This window comes from Myotis myotis, unplaced genomic scaffold (assembly GCF_014108235.1).
Source record: "Myotis myotis isolate mMyoMyo1 unplaced genomic scaffold, mMyoMyo1.p scaffold_m19_p_8, whole genome shotgun sequence".
NCBI lineage: Eukaryota > Metazoa > Chordata > Mammalia > Chiroptera > Vespertilionidae > Myotis > Myotis myotis.
In genome coordinates, this window is record NW_023416390.1 from 1,426,388 (window position 1) to 1,447,872 (window position 21,485).

Genomic DNA, 21,485 nt, shown 5'->3' on the forward strand with positions numbered 1-21,485 from the left:
GAAAAATGGTTTTATAGGCTTAGAGAATATTTTACCACAAACCCGCTCTCCTGTGTCTAAAGGTTACAATCTCCCTTTCTATCTCCGTGGAACCTACAGAATAAAAAATGTAGTTGGTGGGTCTGTATTGTGTTCATCTCATGTTCTCTCCACATAATTATTTTAGAAATTATTTCAATATGCACGTTCGACACGCGGAGTTCCAGAGGCAGTTGGTGTAAATGTGTCGACAAAGCCATTACACGTCATGTGTGATGTATGTGATGTATGTGATGCTGTGCATTCGGTCGTCTTGTGGGGCAATTAGAAGCAGGTGCCTGAGTCGGCGCATGTGGATCAGAGGGCTTTGAAAGCTGGCTGAGAGGGAGCCTGGACTGTGCCACCGGCGTACAGTACGACTTGCACAAGTTACTTACAAACCCCAGGCCTCCGTTTCCCCATCTGTCACAAGGAGGTAGCATAGGGCTCCCAGGACTGGCGGGAGGTTGAGTGGGGTAGGTCGTGTCTCGGGCACAGCGTGCTATCCCGCACGTGGTGAGCACGCAGTCTTCTCTAACATAGCTACCGTGAGTGGGGTAGGCCGTGTCTCGGGCACAGAGTGCTATCCCGCACGTGGTGGGCGCGCGGTCTTCCCTAACATAGCCACCGTGAGTGGGGTAGGTCGTGTCTCGGGCACAGCGTGCTATCCCGCACGTGGTGAGTACGCATTCTTCTCTAACATAGCTACCGTGTGTCTGCTTTCAATGGGCTTCTCTGGTCTTCTTTCCCCATAAGCAGTAAAACGGCGTCAACGCCCACCTCAGGGACACAAAACCGCCCATTCTCAGTCAGACCATGAAACCGCGAATTGCCATTTAGTTATAAAACACGAGTGGAAAACCAGATTGCAAGATATATTACAACTTTGAGGAGAAAGAAAAAGTTGTATTATTTATGTTTTGTATTTCCAATGACAAAGTTTTAATCCATTTAAATGAGTACCTAGTTTTTATACGAAACAATGGATCCTTAGGTATCTTAAATGATTCATCATTTTATTCCCAGGAAAATGTAGTTATGCTTAAGTGGCATTTATGTTTCAACTGCTCAAGCAAAATAGATAAAATATACTTCTATCAACAGAAATATATGATCTTTAATAACGTTACAGCTTTTAATAACAAATTTACTGTTTAAAATGAGTCCAAATTTCTTAATTCATTTGCTTTATATTTCCATTCCTGGGACTCTTTGCCATTAACCAATAATAGCAATTACATTATGGCAGAACTGGGTCTTGTTGGTGTAAATCCATTACTTCTTTGCTTTTTCAATAGATTTTTAGTGAGAGAGGAAGGGAAAGGGAAAGAGAAAGAGAAAGACGGACATGAGAGGGAGCATCCATCAGGTGCCTCCCGCACACCCTCAACCGGGGATCCAGCCCGCAACCTGGGCCTGTGCCGGGACCTGGAATCGAACCAGCAGCCTTTGGGCGCCTGGGACGATGCCCAGCCAGCTGAGCCGCAGCGGCCGGAGCGACCATGACTTCCTGCACTGCTCTGCCCTGGCTCGGATCTGATGCTCTAATGTGGAAAGGCTGCGCTTTCCTTACGTGATGACCGCGGGCGCATTTACAGAGCTTTCCAACTGAGACTTGCGCTACGAGTAGGAATGTTCCAGCCCTCACCGGCCCCGTGAGAAGGAGATGGATTTTCACCACATTGATTAACATTCATAAATTTGGAAAAAGACCTAATAAGTGTAATCTGATAAAATAATACATGGAAAAATATGGTTAGTTAAGTAATATCCAGTGTTAAGCTGGAGGAAACCATGCAACAGAACGGGAACTCTCTCAGCACCCCGGGCACACCACACTTTACAGGAATGAAAGGTACCATGAGAGCTGAGGGCGCAGGGCTGGTCTGCGCAGGCCTGAGAGTGTCACTCAGGGGCCACAGAGACTACTTCTGAACTCAGCCTCTCAAACCTCTGACGCGGCCAATTTGCCAGATTAAAAAAAAAAACACCAAACTTGTCAAAGTTCTGATTTGCCAAAACAGGGCCATCATGGCATAATCTATAGAGTAAGATTGTTTTCTAGGTTTCAATGCAGAATTTCTTTAAATAGTCAGCTTTCCTTAAAATGGATTTAGAGATTGAATCATGAACAGTTTCAGGAGAAAAATTCTACCTTAAAGAAGAAAACTGTAATTGTTCTAATTCAAGAGCTAAATGAAGACACTGGAAATGAGAACAAAGTTCACAATATTGATGGACTATATTCAGATAAGATCTAAGAAAAAAGGGGAGAGTTTGGATCACTTGTCCTGAAAAAAAATAGATAAGCATCGAAGGGGTATTTTATTATGTTAAGAAAACTTGGGCCTCCTAATCGGATGCAGCTTTTTTTTTTGTGTGTGTGTGTGTGCTGAGTTTCATTTAGGAACTTTTCTCGACCAGCCAGAAACGATATCATTGTCGATATCGTTGTAAATATGCAACTTGGCTTTTGAATTGTTTGGCATCCGAGCCTGAAATGCCAGCAGAATGAAGATGGTGAGTAACAGAACCGCTCTCCTCACACAGGTCAGATGTTGCGCACGCCCTCGCCTGTGCGGGGAGACAGAGCCCGTTGAAAGAGAGCAAGATGGGCCATGCTCAGATTTTAAACAGCGATTAAAGAATAATTTATAGCTAATTCCGGTAAAGTTTATTTGTTTTCTTTTTTCATCCAAAGGGTTCTGTTTTGTTTCTCCAAGGATCGTTATGCGCTGGAGTCACTGTCTCTCAGGACTTGGCAAGCCCCGGAGGTCTGTCTCTCTGGTCCCCTCCCTTCGTTCCATCTCTGCGCCGCCTCTTCCTTTAATGGGCTGTAATATCAAACTGAAGTCTATCTGGGAACGAGTGTTTCATGTTCTGTTTCTAATTTAAAGCGTGGATGAGGAGTGTGCGTTCCTTTCTCTAAAGGAAACATAAGCCGTATCCTCAACCAACTCTGTGTGTGGCTCCTGGTTTTGATTAGGATGGATCAATGACCCTCATTAACAAATGGGGAAAAAAGTGTTACCTGGACCGAAGGCGAGGCCAGAGCGGCACAGGATGGAGAGCTGGGGTAGGAGCAGAAAGGAGCTGGTGACAGGTTTTCTGTTTCACACACAGCGATTTTATGTGAACCACCAGCTCCTCTAGGAATTAGTTGGAAGAAAACTAAATTTTTTATTGCTCTTGACATATGAACATGCTTCATGAGCCACCCAAGCTGGCCTTTCCTAGGTGGCCGCGGCCTCCCTTTAATCCAGACGCAGCCTCTCACGTTGTGCCGCACAGATGCTCCCGCAGATGAGGGTTTTAGGGAGTCCTGGTGCTGGTGGAGACAGACCGACCGGACAGACGCAAGGGACTTGGCCAAGGTCACGAGAGGTCATGGGAAAGTCAGTCGTACAAATAAGCTTCCAAGCCCATTCATGTCTTCATTTCTCAAAAATTGATTAAGATTTATGGAAAGACTTATTAAAAACTCATTAAAACGTATTGCCGGCTATGTGCAAAGTCCTGTGCTAACAACCATGGGGCTCACACAGAAGCCAAGGAGAGGCCCCTCCTGCTCCTACCACGCTAACGTTGGGACCTTCTTTGCATGACTTCCCATTAGTGGGCGGCTGTTTGTAGTAGAGAGTGGCTTGTGCTGTTTGAGTAGACAGCTCTGGGGAGTAGCCATTAGAAGTGCCTTAACATCAAAGACTGTGATTCTTTAATATGATCCAAGTACTGAATAAGCTGTATGGAATCTTGTGGGCATAAAAATAGTTTTTATTATTTTTGACTAGCTTGCTTTCTGATATAAATATACTACTAAGTTGGTTTGTAACATTTTTTGTTCATTATTTAACCACTAGAGGCCCAGCGCTTGAAATAGTGAGAGAGTGGGGTCCCTAGACCTAGCCTGCGATCAGGGCCATCTTCTGCCCGCTCGCCAGTCCCCAGTCCCGCCCCGCCACCACCCATGCGGTTCCCCGTGGTTCCCCGTTCGCCATGCTGTGATTGGAGCCTGCAGGCCGGGGGGAGGGGGAGGACTGAGAGGTGTCCATGCACCTCACAGAGACCGGTCGAGCAGTCGTTCCGGTCATTACGGTCGCTGGGCTTTTATTATACAGGATTTTTCTATATGAACATTATAACAACTTCTTTGTCAATGTGGCACCTATGCAACTAGCAACGTGCTCTTTTTCAAAGAGCCTAGTGGTATGCTATGCCTGTCAGGGCTAAATATTTATCTAGAAACCTTTTAAGGAATGAACAAGAAGGAATGATAACTATGCCAGTCCTAGACTATGTTTTCCAAACTGGACACTTGGCTTCACGCTGCATGTGTGTCTCAGTCTTTCTACCACATCTAGGATGCAGATACGAACAGTGTCTGCATTTGAAAGGTGTGAAATTGAGGCTTAGGAAACAACAGAATTGTTGCCTGCTATGCAGCAGGTGACAGGTGAGAGGTGTTCTGTTTGGCCTGTGCCTTCACCTCTCTCCTGTAATGAAGAATGTCCACACATCTAAAGATGTATTGAATGCTCGATGGGGTCCTACTTGAAGAGGGTTTCTCGTGTTTTACCGAAAGCCCAAGAACAGATAATAAGAAAGAAACATTCATTGGTAGCCTTGCTTCTTTTTGTTCAAATTCTCCATTTTTAAAGGACAATGAAAGTCCAATAAAATGACGAGGCCACACAGGGAGGGTGCGGATTGGGAGGAACCTGCAGAGCTCAGTTAACCACTGAGAACCCTCGTGAAACCGGGCACCAGAGAACAGAATCTCTGCCTCTCGCACGGTCTACACGCTGCAGTGTCTGCCTGTGGGACGTCTCCCCATCCTTCCACACCGGCTTCCGTGAGATCCTCACCTCCGGGGTCTTCTGATCCTGAGAATTGGCGTGAGTCCCCCTCCCCGGCCCCTGCTCCCCGCCCTGTTTTCCCAGCGCTCTCTGGAACTCTGCAGTAACTTTGTTTAACCTTGTATTGCTATCATACAGAGGCGACGTTAGATGATGACATAGTGAGATCTGTGCGGCCACTTGATTGCTAGAGTCTAGTGGATAACCTAATGGTCCAGTTTGCCCACCAGGTATTGACAGATTCCCGTACGCCAGCTACCATCTGCGTCATCTTTGCTCCGTATTTTAAACAGTATTATGACCATTTGTAAAGAGACTGAAGCTTCTAAAAATCGGAATCAGGCTGAGTCCACGCCATCAGTTAAATGGTGATGGCAAGATTAGAGTGTATTCCACATTTTATATCACTGCATGGCATACCCATTAAAATTGAGTGGCGCCTGAAATTGAGTCCACTCCTGTTATGCTAACTCGCCATTACAGGGCTTGTTTTTTAGGTCACTATAGTGAATGAACAGTTAGTTGTCCATTCAGTATGAACTTTAAGTATAAGCAATGTAATCACTTGAACACTTTCATTTTAATTTCATACATCAGCAAGACACTCATTGGGTTTAATTCAGTTTTGCCTCTGTAGCGTGCTAGCCATCTTTTTGTTTTTAAAGCATGGAATTTAGCACAGAGATACAGGTACTTACTGCATATAGCACTCTTGATTTTTTTAGAAATTGCTCTTTGAAAAAATAGGCCTATTAACATGTGAAACATGAGAGAAATATTTGGGGGAAAGATGGAATTTCTAGCCTCCCTTTTAAAATGAGATATGAGTCTGCAGGTTGTATCATAATGACACTAGTGAGGAAGATGCAATGACATATAGCTCCTCACTCTTCACACAGAATTCTATAGTTACTGGTGGTGATCAAAATTATGAAAACCATGTCAATGCATAAAATAATATATATGTGTTTGGGAATTTACTTTCCTATTAATTAAAAAAAATCACTTGTTGTCTCAAGAAACTGGAGCTGAGTCTCCGTCTCCCCCAAATAACTGTTATTTCAAGTAAAATTCAATATATAATTTAATAATTTCAAAATGATCCCTTATATAAAAAATAAACCATACTGCATTGATATAATTATTTTTAATAATACATATTAAATGCTATTGCTATCATTCACACAAAATATCAGTTCCTATAATGTACCATGTATCCTGATATTAAAATTGACCAATAAGCTGAAAATTCAACTAAGACGGCCTATAGTATGCGACATTTTCCAAACAGCTGGAAATAGTCACATACGACTTCATTCTTATATGACTTCATTCTCATATTTCCACTAATTTTGTAAAGTTGGGATTTAAGGTAAAGTCGACATATTATATTTCAAGTTATTTCAAACATCCAATTTATTTGAAACATTATGAATATCTACATTTCATATATTTTATCTGCACATAACATGCCAGCTACATGGCACGACATTCACCAAAGACACTGGTAAATTTAACACTATGTTACATGTACTTACTTGAAATAAAAGAATATGCCAAGTGAGATGAGCAACGATGCAATAGACAATCCATGTCCAATGATAGCCAGGTAGAACAAATTCAGTGCCGTCTGTAATTTATAATAAAAAAGAAATGTAAGGCTTATGTCAATCCCACAATCCCACACATGTAGAAGATCAAATTCAAAGGGATGCACTATATGTTCACAGACATGTGATCTATGGCCTTCTCATTTAGCCTGCAAACCAGCAAATGCCTGAACACATCTGGAATGAGGGGTATTTACGCAATTTATCCAGTGACATCGACATTTATCACTCGTATGCCCTTCGTATTTAAGAATTAGATGTCCTATATCAGTGGTTCTCAACCTGTGGGTTGTGACCCCTTTGGGGGTCGAACGACCCTTTCATGGGGGTCGCCTAAGACCATCGGAAAACACATATATAATTACATATTGTTTTTGTGATGCTTTAATTATGTTCATTTTGTAACAATGAAAATACATCCTGCATATCAGATATTTACATTACGATTCATAACAGTAGCAATATGACAGTTATTAAGTAGCAATGAAAATAATTTTATGGTTGGGTCACAACGTGAGGAACTGTATTAAAGGGTCGTGGCATTAGGAAGGTTGAGAACCACTGCCCTATATTAAGTAGACGCAGGGATACTGTTATTGTCGAGGTCGTGTACCAGGTGAAACCAGCATTTTCCGTCTTGGAGGACAGGGCCAGTGTTCGCCTCTCTCTCTCTGTGCACCTGAAACCAATGCTGTTTGGTGATTTTGTCTTGTTCTTTATGTGGATGTCGTAGGAGGCGTTCCTTCCCCACTGGGCTTCTGTTCTCTGACAAGACTGAGGTGGAGACGCACCTCAAGACGTAACGTAGGATCTGCACAAATCCCTTCTAACGTCCTCCTGGTCTTGACATGTTCTCTTTGGTGGTCTGTCTGTAATTCATTTATTTGTAACTTACCGTTTTATTGTGCATTTTTAAAATTTCTTCAAACTCTTCTCTGCACAAGCAAAGGAGAGATGACTTACAATGATAAACACAGCGGGCGGCTGTCAGGGCTGTCCTACACGCTCCTTTCCTTCCCGAGTGCTGCCCTATGGCCAGTCCATCCTTAGGAAACCCCGAGGGTGGGTTTATTGTGATCCCTGCTTATTCCACGGAGGCTGAGAGAGGTCATGGCTCGCTGCAGGTCACCCAGCTGGTCGGGTGCCTGGACGGAAGTCATAGCAGGACTCAGTGTCCATCACTGGGACAACTGTCCCTTTCTCTCCATACACACACCTGCAGATGGACCAGGCACCACCAAAGCTTGATTCCGTGACAGACACTGATGACCTGGACTCATGGATGGTGTGAACAGCAGGAGCGGGTGGGAGGGCCCTACTGGCCGGTCAGAAGGAGGCTTCTTCTGAGGGACAGAGGCCTGTTGTCACCGCAGGATGGCTTTGTCCGCTTGAGCACGATCTCTCCGTGGCATTCTAGAAATCCACCGCCACCACAAAGCTCCCCTCCTGTGCCCTCGTGCGTGCTCTCTGGAAAGCTGGCAGCTCGGGCCTGCACGCGGTCATGTAACGCACCGTCCCCTGCAGAGCGGCGTCCTCAGCGCGATGCAGGCTCGACGGGCGTTATTCCTACAGATCGTCTTCCTACTGCTCTTCTCCGGGCCATGGCGGACAGGCTTCCCGGAGGCCGGGCGCCGGCTAGCTTTCTCCAACGTGCCTTTCGGTCACGCTGTGTGGTAGCGAGTGCAGATCCAATTCCCTTCACACAAGGATACCTACCTGCAGGCGCTCGTGCGTGTTGGTGTTGCACCGGGTGTAGTCGGTCCACGTTCTGTTGCTGTCTGGGTGTCTAAACCAGTGTCCATCCTGGTCACAGATCTTTGTAACCTTTTCTTTAAGGTGAAAAAGGGAAAAGGAGAACAATCTCGTGAGCCTAAGGTTTACTGACGGGGTGTCCAGGGGAGGGTGTGCCAGTGGCACCGTTACCTGAGGGGTCGAAGTCCTGGAAGTAGTCCGGGCAGTGCTGCACCGACTCGGTGCCTGCCAGCACGTAGTTCCAGCACAGCCAGCCATCCCAGGTCCGGTTGCAGTACAGGCCTGGGGAGGAAGGCGGGAATGACCAACTCCAGCAGGTGTCCATGAGGACAGACTCTTAAAATATACATATACTTATTGATCTCAGAGAGGAAGGGAGAGGGAGAGAGATAGAAACATCCATGAAAGAGAAACATCCATCAGCTGCCTCCTGCACACCCCCCACTGGGGATGTGCCCGCAACCAAGGTACATGCCCTTGACCGGAATCAAACCTGGGACCCTTCAGTCCATAGGCCGACGCTCTAGCTACTGAGCCAAACTGGTCAGGGCTGTCTGACTTGTTTTAAAGATATTTTTTAACTGGATAAATATCTTCTAATAAGAATGTTCAAGCAGAGGTACCCAAGTACTTCTCCAAAGATAAACAAATTACGTTGTTTACTTATATATTAAAATTTTAAAAGTTGGCCAAAGTGAAAAAAAACACACTTTTTTTTCTCTTTCTCACAAGCGAGTACATCTTGACAGTTACAAATAGTAATAACAACCTACTTTTAACACTTTATTTATATAAATATATAAATATAAATAATATATAAAAATATCAAATATTTCAAAACATTTTAAGATCTTTGTTTCCACTGATAGTTTAAAAATCTAGGAATAGCTAAAGTCTTTTGCTTTGTTGTATTGTGAGTTTGCATTTTATATTTGAAGAAAACCATGTTGTTAAGGCTGCCAGGTAAAATACAGGTATTATTTCCTATTGTTGTTATTGTTATTATTATTATTATTATTATTATTATTATTATTTTGCTAAGTCTGGCCACTCCACTGGTGTTATTCATCTTTACTTCTTCAGAATTGGGGCCAATAAGGCATTTAGGAGACTCTCAGGAAATGCCTCAGACATATCTGAAGACTAACAATGGGAACAGAAGCACTTATACTTCATTAACTTTGTGACCAAATGTACTATTCAAAGCATAAGTTATAGAAAAAAAATCGTTAGTCATTTTATTATGCAAACTCCTATTCAGCAGCTCGTTAAAAACATAATTACATAAACTGAATATCAACTGTCACTTATTTAATTCAAAACACATACTTAATTAGATATTTTAAATATTTTTATACCATAATAATTGCTACTAACAATATCCCTGTTGCACATATTCTGATTAGAATTTTGTAGGAGAGAGAAATTATATCATAAAGTGTTCTTCATAAAGTAATTAAAACTGTTCAGATACCAGAAAAATTAGCAACTAAGCCATTTTTAATAAGGGACCTACGACACCCGTATGAAGGAATGAGGTGGCTTTCTCTTAGAAATATATCAGTGCATTGAAAATTAAATAGTCATGCTTACCTTCAGTGTGTTGAATGGGGTCTTGTATAATTTTCTGGTAACATTCATATTGAGCCGTCATAATTTTATTTCTGGTAACACTCAACTTCCTAGATTCATTATGGCTCTGTTCTGATTCTGCTACGACAGGAATCTAAGGAATTAAAAAGAAAATTTCAGAATCGTGCAAGTGTCAATCATAGGCAGTGGGTTCCGGCAGGAAACAGTCAGGGCGGAGCTTGGTCAACTGACTGTGGGGGGAGTCCCTGCTAGGTGGCACCTGCCGGTTTCCACAGTGAGTGTCTCCTGTGTCGTGTCCTATTTCAAGTGATGAACAAGGCGGGTCCAGGGCAGAGTAGTCTGTGCCTGGCCGTCGAGTCCTGCGGAGTTGATCCAGGACGCGCTGTGGGTGCAGACAGGGCCGCGGGCACCCCTGCCCCTTCCCACCTGCTCCCTGAGCGCAGGCCAGAGGGTCCGCCCCAGCCCAGCCTCCGCTGTCTTCTGTAAACGAAGGTCACATGGTCCCCGGTGACAGAGGGGCGTCTGTGGCCCCGATAATACTCGGAATTGTTGTCGTTTCTATAATTCTGTTTCGATCATGAAAATCGTGACAAGCTCGTTTGTGACGTTGGTAAATAGAGTTTTTATTCCGTGCACATCAATGAAGCTTTTAGAGAAGGTCTGTATTTATGTTCTTCCAGTTTAGTAGGACCATGTCAAGCCTCACTTCCATTTTAATGTTTGCATGACTTTTTCTCCCTGTTTTGTAATGTAAAATCCGTATAAACCTCTCTTCAACCTTATTTCTTTTTTTTAAATACAGATTTTTAAATTTTTATTGTTGATGGTATTACAGATGTTTCCAGTTCCCCCCCTTTACCCCCCTCTGCCGAGCCCCTACCCCCCCAGGTCTTCACCCCCCTATTGCCCGTGTCCATGGGCCGTGCATATACGTGTATTAGTTCTTTGGTTGATCTCTGCTCGTCCGCCCACCCCCACATCGAGGCATGTCCGTCTGCTCCACGCCCCCCTGCTTCAGGTCTTATTCTGTTGGTCAATTTGTTTTGTTCATTAGATCCCACATGTAAGTGAGATCATGTGATGCTTGTCTTTCTCTGATTGGCAGCCTCATGCTCCATTTTGCGTTATTTGTGTCGACTATTTCCATAAGCACTTATTCTTCTCTTCTTTTGTCCCCTGGTTCTTGGTGTTTCTGTTTTCTCGCAGGAGGTTGAGTTCAGGGAGGTCGGAACAGTCACCCTCCCTGGGTGTGGCGCCCCCGCCTCCCCATCGATGGCCACCATTGAACAGGACCGCTCCCAGCCTCCGACTCGTCTCAGTTTCCTAGTAAACACGCAGGCAGCAGGATCGTTGCACGAGTAGAAATGGAAACGCATTACAACATCAAGAAAATGCATAATTGTTCTCCTGCTCTCAGGAAGTTTATAGAGTTGCATAGAACCAGCATCATTTTTATCCTTACTTAAAATAAAAGCTCAATCCTAGCTGGTTTGGCTCAGTGAATAGAGTGTTGGCCTGCAGACTGAAGGGTCCTGGGTTCCATTCCGGTCAAGGGCACATGCCTGGGTTTCTGGCGTGATCCCCAGTAGGGGGTGTGCAGGAGGCAGCTGATCAATGCTTCTCTCTCATCATTGATGTTTCCATCTCTCCTCCCTCTCCCTTCCTCTCTGAAATTAATAACAATATATTAAAAAGTAAATAAAAGCTCAGGTTTGCACACACTGTCTGAGAAATGGTCACAGTTCCTTAAATCGCGATGATCCGGTTGGTAATCCGTGAGGGACGTCTCTGCCAGCCCAGCGCTGGTGTGGGCAGCTCTCAGCCACGCTCGGTGGCGGTGGGACTGAAGCCGGGCCCGGGGCCTGAGTCCTGGTCCGTCTCCCGCGATGGCGTGTGAGCAGGGCAGGGTGCCCACCGCTCCTGGCCCGGGAGTGTTTTCCAGCGCTCATGCGGACAGGAATGCGGCCTTGCTTTCCTTCAGGTTCAGTTTTCTGTGTTTTTGTTGAGTTTCTTTGTTTGCGTCTTCGTGGGGTTTGCTTGGAAAGCCACAGGCAAAGTATTTGCTGGCACAGGACCGGAGGAGATCATGTCCCCAGCTTCTCATCGGAGCGTGAGCTGGGAGCCCGGCCACGGTTTTAGCGGGAGACACGCCGGGCGGGCTGGGGTGGGGACTGCGCCTTCCCACGGGCATGGCTTTCTGCCCCGGGGCTCCATTGGAATCTTTGCAAGAAAAATTCCAATCAATGCGGTCAGCTTTTAATGTGAGACAGAGAGAAACATAAGCAAAATATAGCTGTAAAGAAACACAAAATCTGCCCTGGCTGGTCTGGCTCAGTGGATAGAGCGTCGGCCTGCGGACTGAAGGGTCCCAGGTTTGATTCTCGGTCAGGGCACAGGCCCGGGTTGCGGGCTCGATCCCCAGTGTGGGGCGTGCAGGAGGCAGCTGATCCATGATTCTCTAGCATCATTGATGTTTTTCTCTCTCCCTCCCTCTCCCTTCTTCTCTGAAGTCAATAAAAATATATTTTTAAAAAAGAAACATAACATTAAATGTGTGGGGCCCATGACCGTCCAGGGTAGTAGTTGCTTTTTCGTCCCCCTGGTCCACCCTCCCCTCCCAGCCCCGCATCCCCTGCGGAGATGGCAGAGCCACTGCACACACTCGTGTACACGCCTGCCCCGCGCTGGCAGCCGGCCTGCCCGGACACGGCACAGTGCTTATCTGAAAGAGAGGGTGAGGACGTGAACTCAAAACCCAGCGCACGATTCCAAATTGCGTTTTAATCGACGTAAGCCAATCAGCTCCAGAATGGGAGGAAGGCCAGCAGGTTAGCGTCTGCTGTCTCAGACCCCACGGCCCGGCTGAAGCAGCGGACCTACTGCGCACGGCGGGCTGTGAGCCATCCTGTGCTTGCTTTCAAACTGAGCAGCACTTTCCTCTGGGGTCTCGCATCGTGTGTCCATGTACTTGTCTCACTCTGACGTGTCCCCACCCAACTGCGCCACCGTCCCACCGTCCTGCTCCAGGACAAAGGCCTTAAAGTGCACACGGAGGGGAAGCACGTCGTTGCTGCGCTGACCGGGTGTAAACATGTCCTTGGTTTGTGCAGCGAATCATGGCATGCCCTTTTGTGGCGATGCATCTTTGTCAACGATAGATGTATGGGCAGTTAGAAAAGCAATAATCATAGCGAGGCAGATGTATCAGAAAAAGTATGCTCACCATAAGGAAAGGCAGGAGGTACAGGAAACACAGCACACGCCTTTTCTCCATCATCAAGGCCCCAATAAAATATGTATGTGATATAATCAAACTGCAATGGAGAATGAAAAAAATATAATTCATCAACATTTATGAAAGACATGTACCTGGTTCTCAGCAGAAAATTTCTTTCAAATAACAATAACTTTGCTTTAAGGACTTGAGGAATAGTCTTACGTATTACAAAGTTAAGAGCATTATGGCTTAAAATACTAATGAGCTTAATTAAATACATTTCAATTTAATTTAATTAGTATTACAAACAGGGAAGCTTCTGGCATATACATTTTTAGTAATTAGAAAACATCTTGTTTTCTTTTCCTTAACCAAAATTGGGATAAAATAATTAAAGTATCAAAGTAAACATAAAAGCACCACTTTTGATGGCATATTTACTATAAAACGTATCTTTATTTCCTATAAATATTAATCTCCATTTTTAATTTTCTGAGTTTTCAATACGTTAAAGGGACAAATTGCTCTTGGGCCAATTTCTTGAGAATCAACATTCATATTTCCTTAAAATGGCCTTACAATTTTATAGAAATGGCCTTATAATTTTATAGAAGTTTTCTTCACAGTTGTGGTGTCTTTTTGTTTTTGTTTTTTTTTTAACCAGGGAATAAACAATTCCCTAAGTCATGGACATTATTAAGATTTGGTTGCAGAAGATAGACATACCAAACAGAAGCATTTCTGGTCAGCATTTCTAATAGTAGATAGAATCCTCAACAAATGAAAAATGGTCCCTAACCACCACCCTGAGCTAAGAGCACTGCGGGGTGAAGTGTGCGACGCTTACCCCTGTGAGGTGCCCGAGACACCTCCCCTGACAGCCTTTTATGAGGTACAGATTGTCCTGGTAGCATCATAAAATATGACGATAAATGTGTAAAACCTGTTTTTCAAAGGAGATAAAAAACTTTCAATCCATGGCTGTTTGCCAGTGAAGTGTAACCTTCGATTTCATTTTGTTGGGAAAGTTTCATGCTTTTTACTATAGGACGAGGGTGAGAGTAAGAATTCCAGAAGCCTTGCCCAGGTGCTCTGTGTACTGTGTTATCATCAGGGGCCATGGAGCGCGCCAGGAACTGGCAAATAGAACCGGTGCCATTGCTCCCTTCGCCGATGACTCACCTGGAAGCAGTTTATAAAAATGGTAGCAGTCTCCCACAGAAGCCTTCTCTCCTCTCTGCTATGCTGCGCTTTATTCTTAACTGACCTTAAGAAAAATATAACCAAAAAAATTAGACACATCGTATTAATTTTAGATATGAAAACCATGCATGTCGTAACAGAAGGAAAACATTAATCAAGCTTTTACAATTCAGTAATTAATGAGCTGATATTTTAGCTTTTATTACATTGACATGAGAAAAATCTAATTTTCTAATACTTACATGCACAGCTGTCTCCAGACTCAAATCACATTTTCTCTTGGATCATGTTCAACACTGTCTTGAAGAACTTCTTAAATGCTGGGGTCATGACCTAAAATATTGAGTGAGATAGTAATTTATATCATTTTAATGGGCCAAAATTATTTCCATGATAAATTGAAATTTTCAAAACAAAGACCACTATGAAAATGATATTTTTATTAAACTATTCCAATTTTTAAAAGTCTCTTTTGCTTACATTATATTTGAGATTTGTCACACATATATGTTGCTTTTCCATTAGATAGAGAAACATCAATTTTCATTTATCCAGGATACTTGGGATACTGAAAAATCTAACAATATTTTATTCAAGTAAACTTCAAAGAACTCTAGTATGATAAGAAGATTTTAAAATTAAACTCGAGTTTAATCTTCCTTTGAATAACTTGCTTTGTCTAATCTTCGTTTGGGATGTGGTGGCCTCAGTTTCGTGGATCTCTCTTTCCCTTGCTGGTATGGTTTCTCAGAGCCAGAAGCCATTTCTTTTTAAAAAAAAACCACACTTTCATTGATTTCAGAGAGGAAGGGAGGGAGAGAGATAGAACATCAATGATGAGAGAGAAACATTGATCGGTTGCCTCTTACATGCTCCACACTGGGGATCGAGCCCACAACCCAGGCATGTGCCCTGACCAGGAATTGAACCGTGACCTCCTGGTTCATAGGTGGACGCTCACCACTGAGCCACACCAGCTGGGTGCCAGAAGCCATTTCTGATTGACCTTCGTATACTTTGTGACTGGCAGGTAACTTGCATTTGTTGTATAAATGAATGAAAAAATGAACTGATAAAGCACATTAGGATTTTAAACTTAAAAACAAGAACACTAATCATAACTATTGGTGGTCATTTATTTTACTAATGCTTTCATAAATGCCTTACAGAAGGCTTTACATAGTGCTGGAATCTGTACTGACAATAGAAATTGGAGGGGGGGGGTTGGCGGGGTTAGCAGCATGTTTAGTTTCTTACACAATAAAGTCCTGAAACTAATCAGATTTCAAGTTCTGTGGTTGGATGGACATTGAACAAACTGTAGTTTACTATACTGACTTGAAAATCCTAGCAATTAAGCCAAAATTAAAAGAGTATTTCATATTTTTCTGTAGCAAATATATATAATACCAAAATATACAAATATAAATGTAAATAAATATTATTCTATTTGGAAATCAGATAGGTTTTTATGAAACAATTCCTTGATGACTTACACATGAGTAAGTATTAAATTACCTTTAATAAATGAAGGGTAAGTCCTTCAAAAACATGTTTGGAGTTTTTCCTGAAACCAACGTATTTGAAAAATATTTCACCCAACACTCGCAGTTATTTTTGTTGCTTATCTGGTGGGCTTGGAGATCAAAGCCCCAAAAGGTATCCTAGTGAAACAGCCCTTGGTGTGACCACATCATTCTGGCACTTGAGATATTTTAAGAGGATGTTGTTCAACTTCACAAAATATTTATCCTTGCAAGTCATTTCACTTTCATAGCTTTCCTTCCCAAGTCCCAGTGAGCTGGAGCGTGGGCCCCCGGGATCGAGGCTGTGCTTTGCGCTGAGTACACGTGTAGCACCCCTAATGAAGGGGGCGGGTCTGTGGGCCCCGGGTTTCTCAGGGGCAGCAGCGAGTGTGGGTGGCAGTCTTTCAGACACACGGGGAGCACCTGCCCATTGTACCTGGGGATCCAATCACTTTAGTCGTCGACTCTACAGAGGACCAATCCAATTTTCTCGCCAGGGGACACTTGGCGGTGAGAAGTGGTTCCGAAGGAATCCCCCCCTCTCACCAAGAGTTCTCTAGAGCAACAACAGATGCATCGTGCAGGTAACGCCATGCAGATGCATCTGAAGGTCCATTGAAATCGAGTCCCATATCGGTATAGATGTAATGGCATGGTTGCTATCAGGAGATGTATGCTGAATTGTATTCCTCGGTTGAGCTCTTGGTTCTTGGCATATTGCCGCTAACATGTTCATTCAGCAAGTGGTTCTCTCTTTTTAATTTTATTATTTTTTAAAAATATATTTTTATTGATTTCAGAGACGAAGGGAGAGGGAGAGAGAGATAGATACATCAATGATAACAGAGAATCATTGATTGGCTGCCTCCTGCACACCCCACACTGGGGATCGAGCCCACCAGCTGACCCTGATTGGGAATCAAACCGTGACCTCCTGGTTCATAGGTCGATGCTCAACCCCTGAGCCCCGCCGGCTGGGCCAGCAAGTGGTTCTTTCTCCAGGATTTACCTTATTCTAAATTTATCTGTCCTGAAATACATCTGATAGTAACTGCCCAGCGCTGTTGAGCAAATCATTGTGAATCTCTTTCAGACCTTGTTAACTTCTTTGTGAAATGTAGCAGCGCTTGCACAGGTTTGAGGAGAGGCGAAGGATTTAGCTAGACGAGGTCAGGGCGCATGACTGACTCTGCTGTGGGTTTCTTTTCAATGCGCGCAGGGCTGTTTGGTGAGAAAAGCACTTCATCACAACTGAGGGCACTCAGTTCAGACTCTCAAGTGGCCTTGTCATCACAATGGTACGAGCAGTAGCTACTGGCAGTTTCTCTTTCTGACCGCCAGCTCCCTGCTTCCCACCAGGGCTATTTTGTGTTCACATCTCAAAATCAAACAAACTGGGAGATTTGGTGCTACGATTAGAAACAAAATAATTTCTTTACTGTACACATGGGATGAAGAATCGCTTATTTCTAAACAGACGGTGCCTCTTGCCCAAAGAATCACCAGCAGAAAATAAAAATGATGTATTTCATCACAGAAAGAACTTGGAGAGAGAAAGACTGTCTTAAGATCTCAGATAACATCCTAGTCTCTCAGGTCTTTATGGAATGTTAGTCTGGTTTCATTGTTTTAAATTGTCGTAGATCTCACCACAAGGCACGTTTCACAGGTCTTAATGCTGAAATCACGAATTCTAACCCATCTTCTTGACTTATTTCCATGTAAAAGCATGTTTTATTCTACATAAAAATTATAAATAGAAGTGACAATTATGATTTATTTGCATACATGCATACATGCCTTGCAAGCCTGCTTCTTCCCCCCTATTTTTATTATTCTTGTGTATACTATTAATTTCCTTTTCTTTATAATAAGTCTTATTTTTAGTTGAATTGCCTAAGCCTAATACTAAAAGTATATGTTCAACCCAAGATTAAGGGGGAAAAAATACAACTTGCATCTTCCACTCCTCCATTTCCAAAATATCTTTGATTTTTGTGGGCCTGAAGCCATATCATTTCTCCATTATTCATCCGGTCTCTATAAAGTTGGCTAAGAAGCATTCCCCACGCGCGGCTGATCTGCCATCAGCTACCCCGAACCGGCGTGGGAGCAAAGCGAGGCATTTGCTATCTGCACGCGCCTCCGTGGATGGTGCGTGACACGCGCTGCACGTCCCCTGAACCCAAACAGGACTCAGCCCGCCTCCCTCCCACACCCCCAGCTGCCTGGCAACCGGCCCCTCCTGTCACTCGGCGCGTGTGGCAGAGACGGTGCCACTGCCAACAGCGCCAAGTGCGCCATCCTCACCGCCTTCTACCCTCTCCTCGCTCTTCTTGTCTTTTTCTTTTGTGGCAAAATCGAAGTCTTACATTTATTCTTGCGAAGACCTGTCTTTCCTTCCAGCAGAACCTTCTTAGAAAGAGATGCCCGTGTAGATTTTCATCTCCCACCCCCAGCATGGCCCGGTGTCCCTAACACTTCCAAGATACGAAGGGGTAAGAAAGACAGAAGCCTCCTCTCCCCGCGGCTCTCTCACTGCCGTGAGAGCCTCAGACTCGCACCCTTTTGTGCACCGCCGCCTGGAGCTCGGGTTATGTTTTAGGCTCTGGAGTGAGCAGGTGCCCAGTCACTGATGCAGCAGGAACCAGTGTCCCTCAAAGGGGGACCCCACGCGCCCCGCCCTCAGCGTCCCGAGCATGTGGGGCCCCACCTGACCCTCTGAGCCCAAACCTCTGGGGGAGGAGCTGGAGCCTGCACGCTCAGTGAACACAGGGAAGCTCTTGGCCTGTGAACTTGGGGAAATACAATAGGAAGACAGCACCTCCCCGGCCTCCTGACCCCCCGACACTCTTCACTCCTCCGTCTCTGGGTCCTGGCCAGTCCTAAAAAGAACTATCAAGCGTAAATGAAGAAAAGTGTTGTGCAAACGCCTCCAGGCACAATGAACGCCTGGGACGTGCAGGGCGAGTGGCTCAGGGAAGTGAGAGCGGCATGGAGCGCGGATGCCCCGCAGGCAGGAGCACAGGGCAGGAGTGGGACGCGCACCACGCTGCGGCTCCCGCCCTGCAGAGAGGCCGCACGGAAAGTGTGTGTTGAGCAAGTCACTTACAGGATGGATTTGATCAAGGAAGAAAGATCGTGGCCGGGATTCTACTCCCGGGAATTTAGATTCCGTTCCTCTTGACGGGCCCGGGGTGAGGTCCAGGAGATGAAGGTGGCCCTCAAGCTCACAGCTGGCGGGGAGAGGGGGTTCAGCTCTACAGCCGAGAGGAACTGAATTCTGCCAACAACCCGAGTGAGTCCGGAAGAGGCTTCCCTCCCAGAACCCCCAGAGAGAGCACAGCTTGCCAGCACCGTGGCTATGGCCTGGGGGCCTTGAACACTAGACAAGCTCACGGGACTCCTGGCCCATAGAGCCGGGAGACGGTCATTGTGTGTCGTGAGCTACTGCATTTGTGGCGATTTGTTACAGCTGGACTAGAAAACGAGTACAAATCCTTAGCTATGAAAAGTTATACTTTCCCATCAAACCTAAGGGCTTAAGTTCTGCTTCCCGCCTGGGCAGTCATTCCTCTGACAGCACACTCCCTGTGGCACCTGGCGAGCCCCCCCCCCCCGCTGGCAGGGTTTCCTGCCCGCCCTCCCCAGCTGGCTGTGAGATTTTGACAAAATGAGTACAACTCTTTGCTGCTTGGTTTACCCAACTAGGAAACAAGTAGTGACCTTGATCTTTTTTATTTTATTGCTTAATTTATCTCTATTGTTGAGTGTATTATAGATGCCCCCCCCTTTTTGTTTTTTGTTTTTTCCCATTGACCCCCTCCACTCGCACCCCCTTCCCAGGCCTTCACCACTCTATTGTCCGTGTCCTGGCTGTGCATATATGCACATAAGTTCCCCAGTGAGTCTGTCCCCACCGCCACTTGCCTCTGAAACTCATAGGTCTGAGCGTGAGCTTTAACCTCGTCTCCTCTTGCACTCCTGGTAGGAGACAGACGCCGGAGTCAGAGAAACATGGCTTCACACGCCATTTGTTGCAACACGTAAACTCATTAAACCTACACCCTAGCCCGAAAGTGGGGGCGTGGCTCAATCAATACCGCCTAGAATTTCTATAACTCACCTTGTCGGATTGTTTTGTGTTAAATTACCTGATAGATAGAAGCCCATTTCATAATAGATACCTAGAAATCATTAGCGAATGCTATGATCTTTATTCATCTAGGATTCTATGATTTGCAGCAATGATAACCTCAACTGAATGAAACAAGGAAGTCCAACATACTTGGCAGAGGTCATACAAGATGCTTAGGGCTGACCCCAAGCTAAGCACTCAGATCCTCTGACCCTAAATCTGGGCTGCTTTGCCCCTATACCATATCGACTCAGAGGACTGAGTCATTTATTTAGATGATGAAGGCTTGAAAAGTACAGAATAGATTTCTACGTTGCTTATTCACTTATTTTGCATAACCATCCAGTTTTCACATTTCATTTATCTTTTATTTATCAAACACATTTATATATTTTTTCTCACACAGTTTCCTGTATTAATTCCTGCTCTTAGTAATGTTCAATTTGATGTATGTATGCATGTATGTATGTGTCTTCCATTAGGAAATGGCTTGTCAACTCCAACTTGCCATTGTGGTAAGGTACTAAGGTGCCAAAAAGTCAGTATGTACCATCTCACATTCAAGCACTTCCAAATGCATTCTAAATTAAGAAATACATCCAGACATTCAATTAGTCCTCTTACCCTTTTTATTGAGCCTCTACTTTCACCAAGTTATGTAGGGAGATAGAAGGGAATATACGTTAAGGCTTCTGCCCTCAATGAAAATAGTTATCAAGTTAGAGGACAGTGATGCTATGTTTAGGGGCTTCATTCATCATTTTCAACACAGTCCATAGGAACCATTCATGAGATTCTAGGGAGGGTGCTGTCCCCAACATTAGAGACGAGAAGTTGGTCCTGGGCTTGTCACTGCTCTGCCCATGAGCTTGAACACATTACCTACCTTCCCTGGAGTCTCATTTGTAAAACAAGGGGGTAGGACAAGATAACGCTAAGCCTTGGGTAAAGGTTCAAAATTTATATAAAAAGAAAAACATGGTTAGTATAGGAACAGTTTTGTTCAGAGAATCCCAAATCCAAAGAGCCCTGAAGCCCAGTCGCTCCGGCTGCTGTTTGTTCTGGCTCCGGGAGGCCTTCCCAGCTCTCCTACTATCAGTTTCGTTGGAACCTGAGGCATGGAAAGTGGGCCATTTGGCGGGATGGTGGTTCTTTTGTTCCATGGACTCCAGGAAAAGGCATCCAGGCCAAAAACCCCACATCTCAGTCCCACCTCTTCCTCTACTGCCTCTTCTTAGAGCTCTTCTCACTTTTGAAAGGCCATTTGGGGGAAGTCTCATTCTCCCTTCTCCGCAACGGAATCTGGAATTAGGAAAGTGGACACACTTCTTCACCAGCCCTGCAGACTTCTGGGAATAGAGTCTGATCAGTTCCTCTGGGCCAAGCCCAACTCCTCATCGTGGTTGTCGTCGTTACCGAAAGGACTCGGTGCACCTGGGATTGGAAACTAACCATTTGAATTTGGGCCACACAGGCTTTTTGTCTCTTTTGCATGTAACAGACAGTAAGCCAGGTAACAATTTACAAATTACAGAGTCCCAGAAATTACAGGACATGTTAAAAAATGACTCA

The 21,485-nt window shown here is 44.7% G+C and overlaps 1 protein-coding gene across 1 annotated transcript in view; it reads right to left on the reverse strand.

Annotated features, from left to right (window-relative positions):
• CALCRL (calcitonin receptor like receptor) overlaps window positions 1-21,485 on the reverse strand; it is a 73,423-nt gene that overhangs the window by 21,633 nt on the left and 30,305 nt on the right. The window contains exons 2-8 of the mRNA XM_036320082.1: window positions 14,492-14,582; window positions 14,229-14,313; window positions 13,053-13,143; window positions 9,830-9,962; window positions 8,408-8,518; window positions 8,201-8,313; window positions 6,413-6,504 (exon numbers count right to left, since the gene is read on the reverse strand). Of these exons, the coding sequence (XP_036175975.1) occupies window positions 6,413-6,504; window positions 8,201-8,313; window positions 8,408-8,518; window positions 9,830-9,962; window positions 13,053-13,106 (503 nt within the window). The 5' untranslated portion in view covers window positions 13,107-13,143; window positions 14,229-14,313; window positions 14,492-14,582. The remainder of the gene's footprint in view (window positions 1-6,412; window positions 6,505-8,200; window positions 8,314-8,407; window positions 8,519-9,829; window positions 9,963-13,052; window positions 13,144-14,228; window positions 14,314-14,491; window positions 14,583-21,485) is intronic.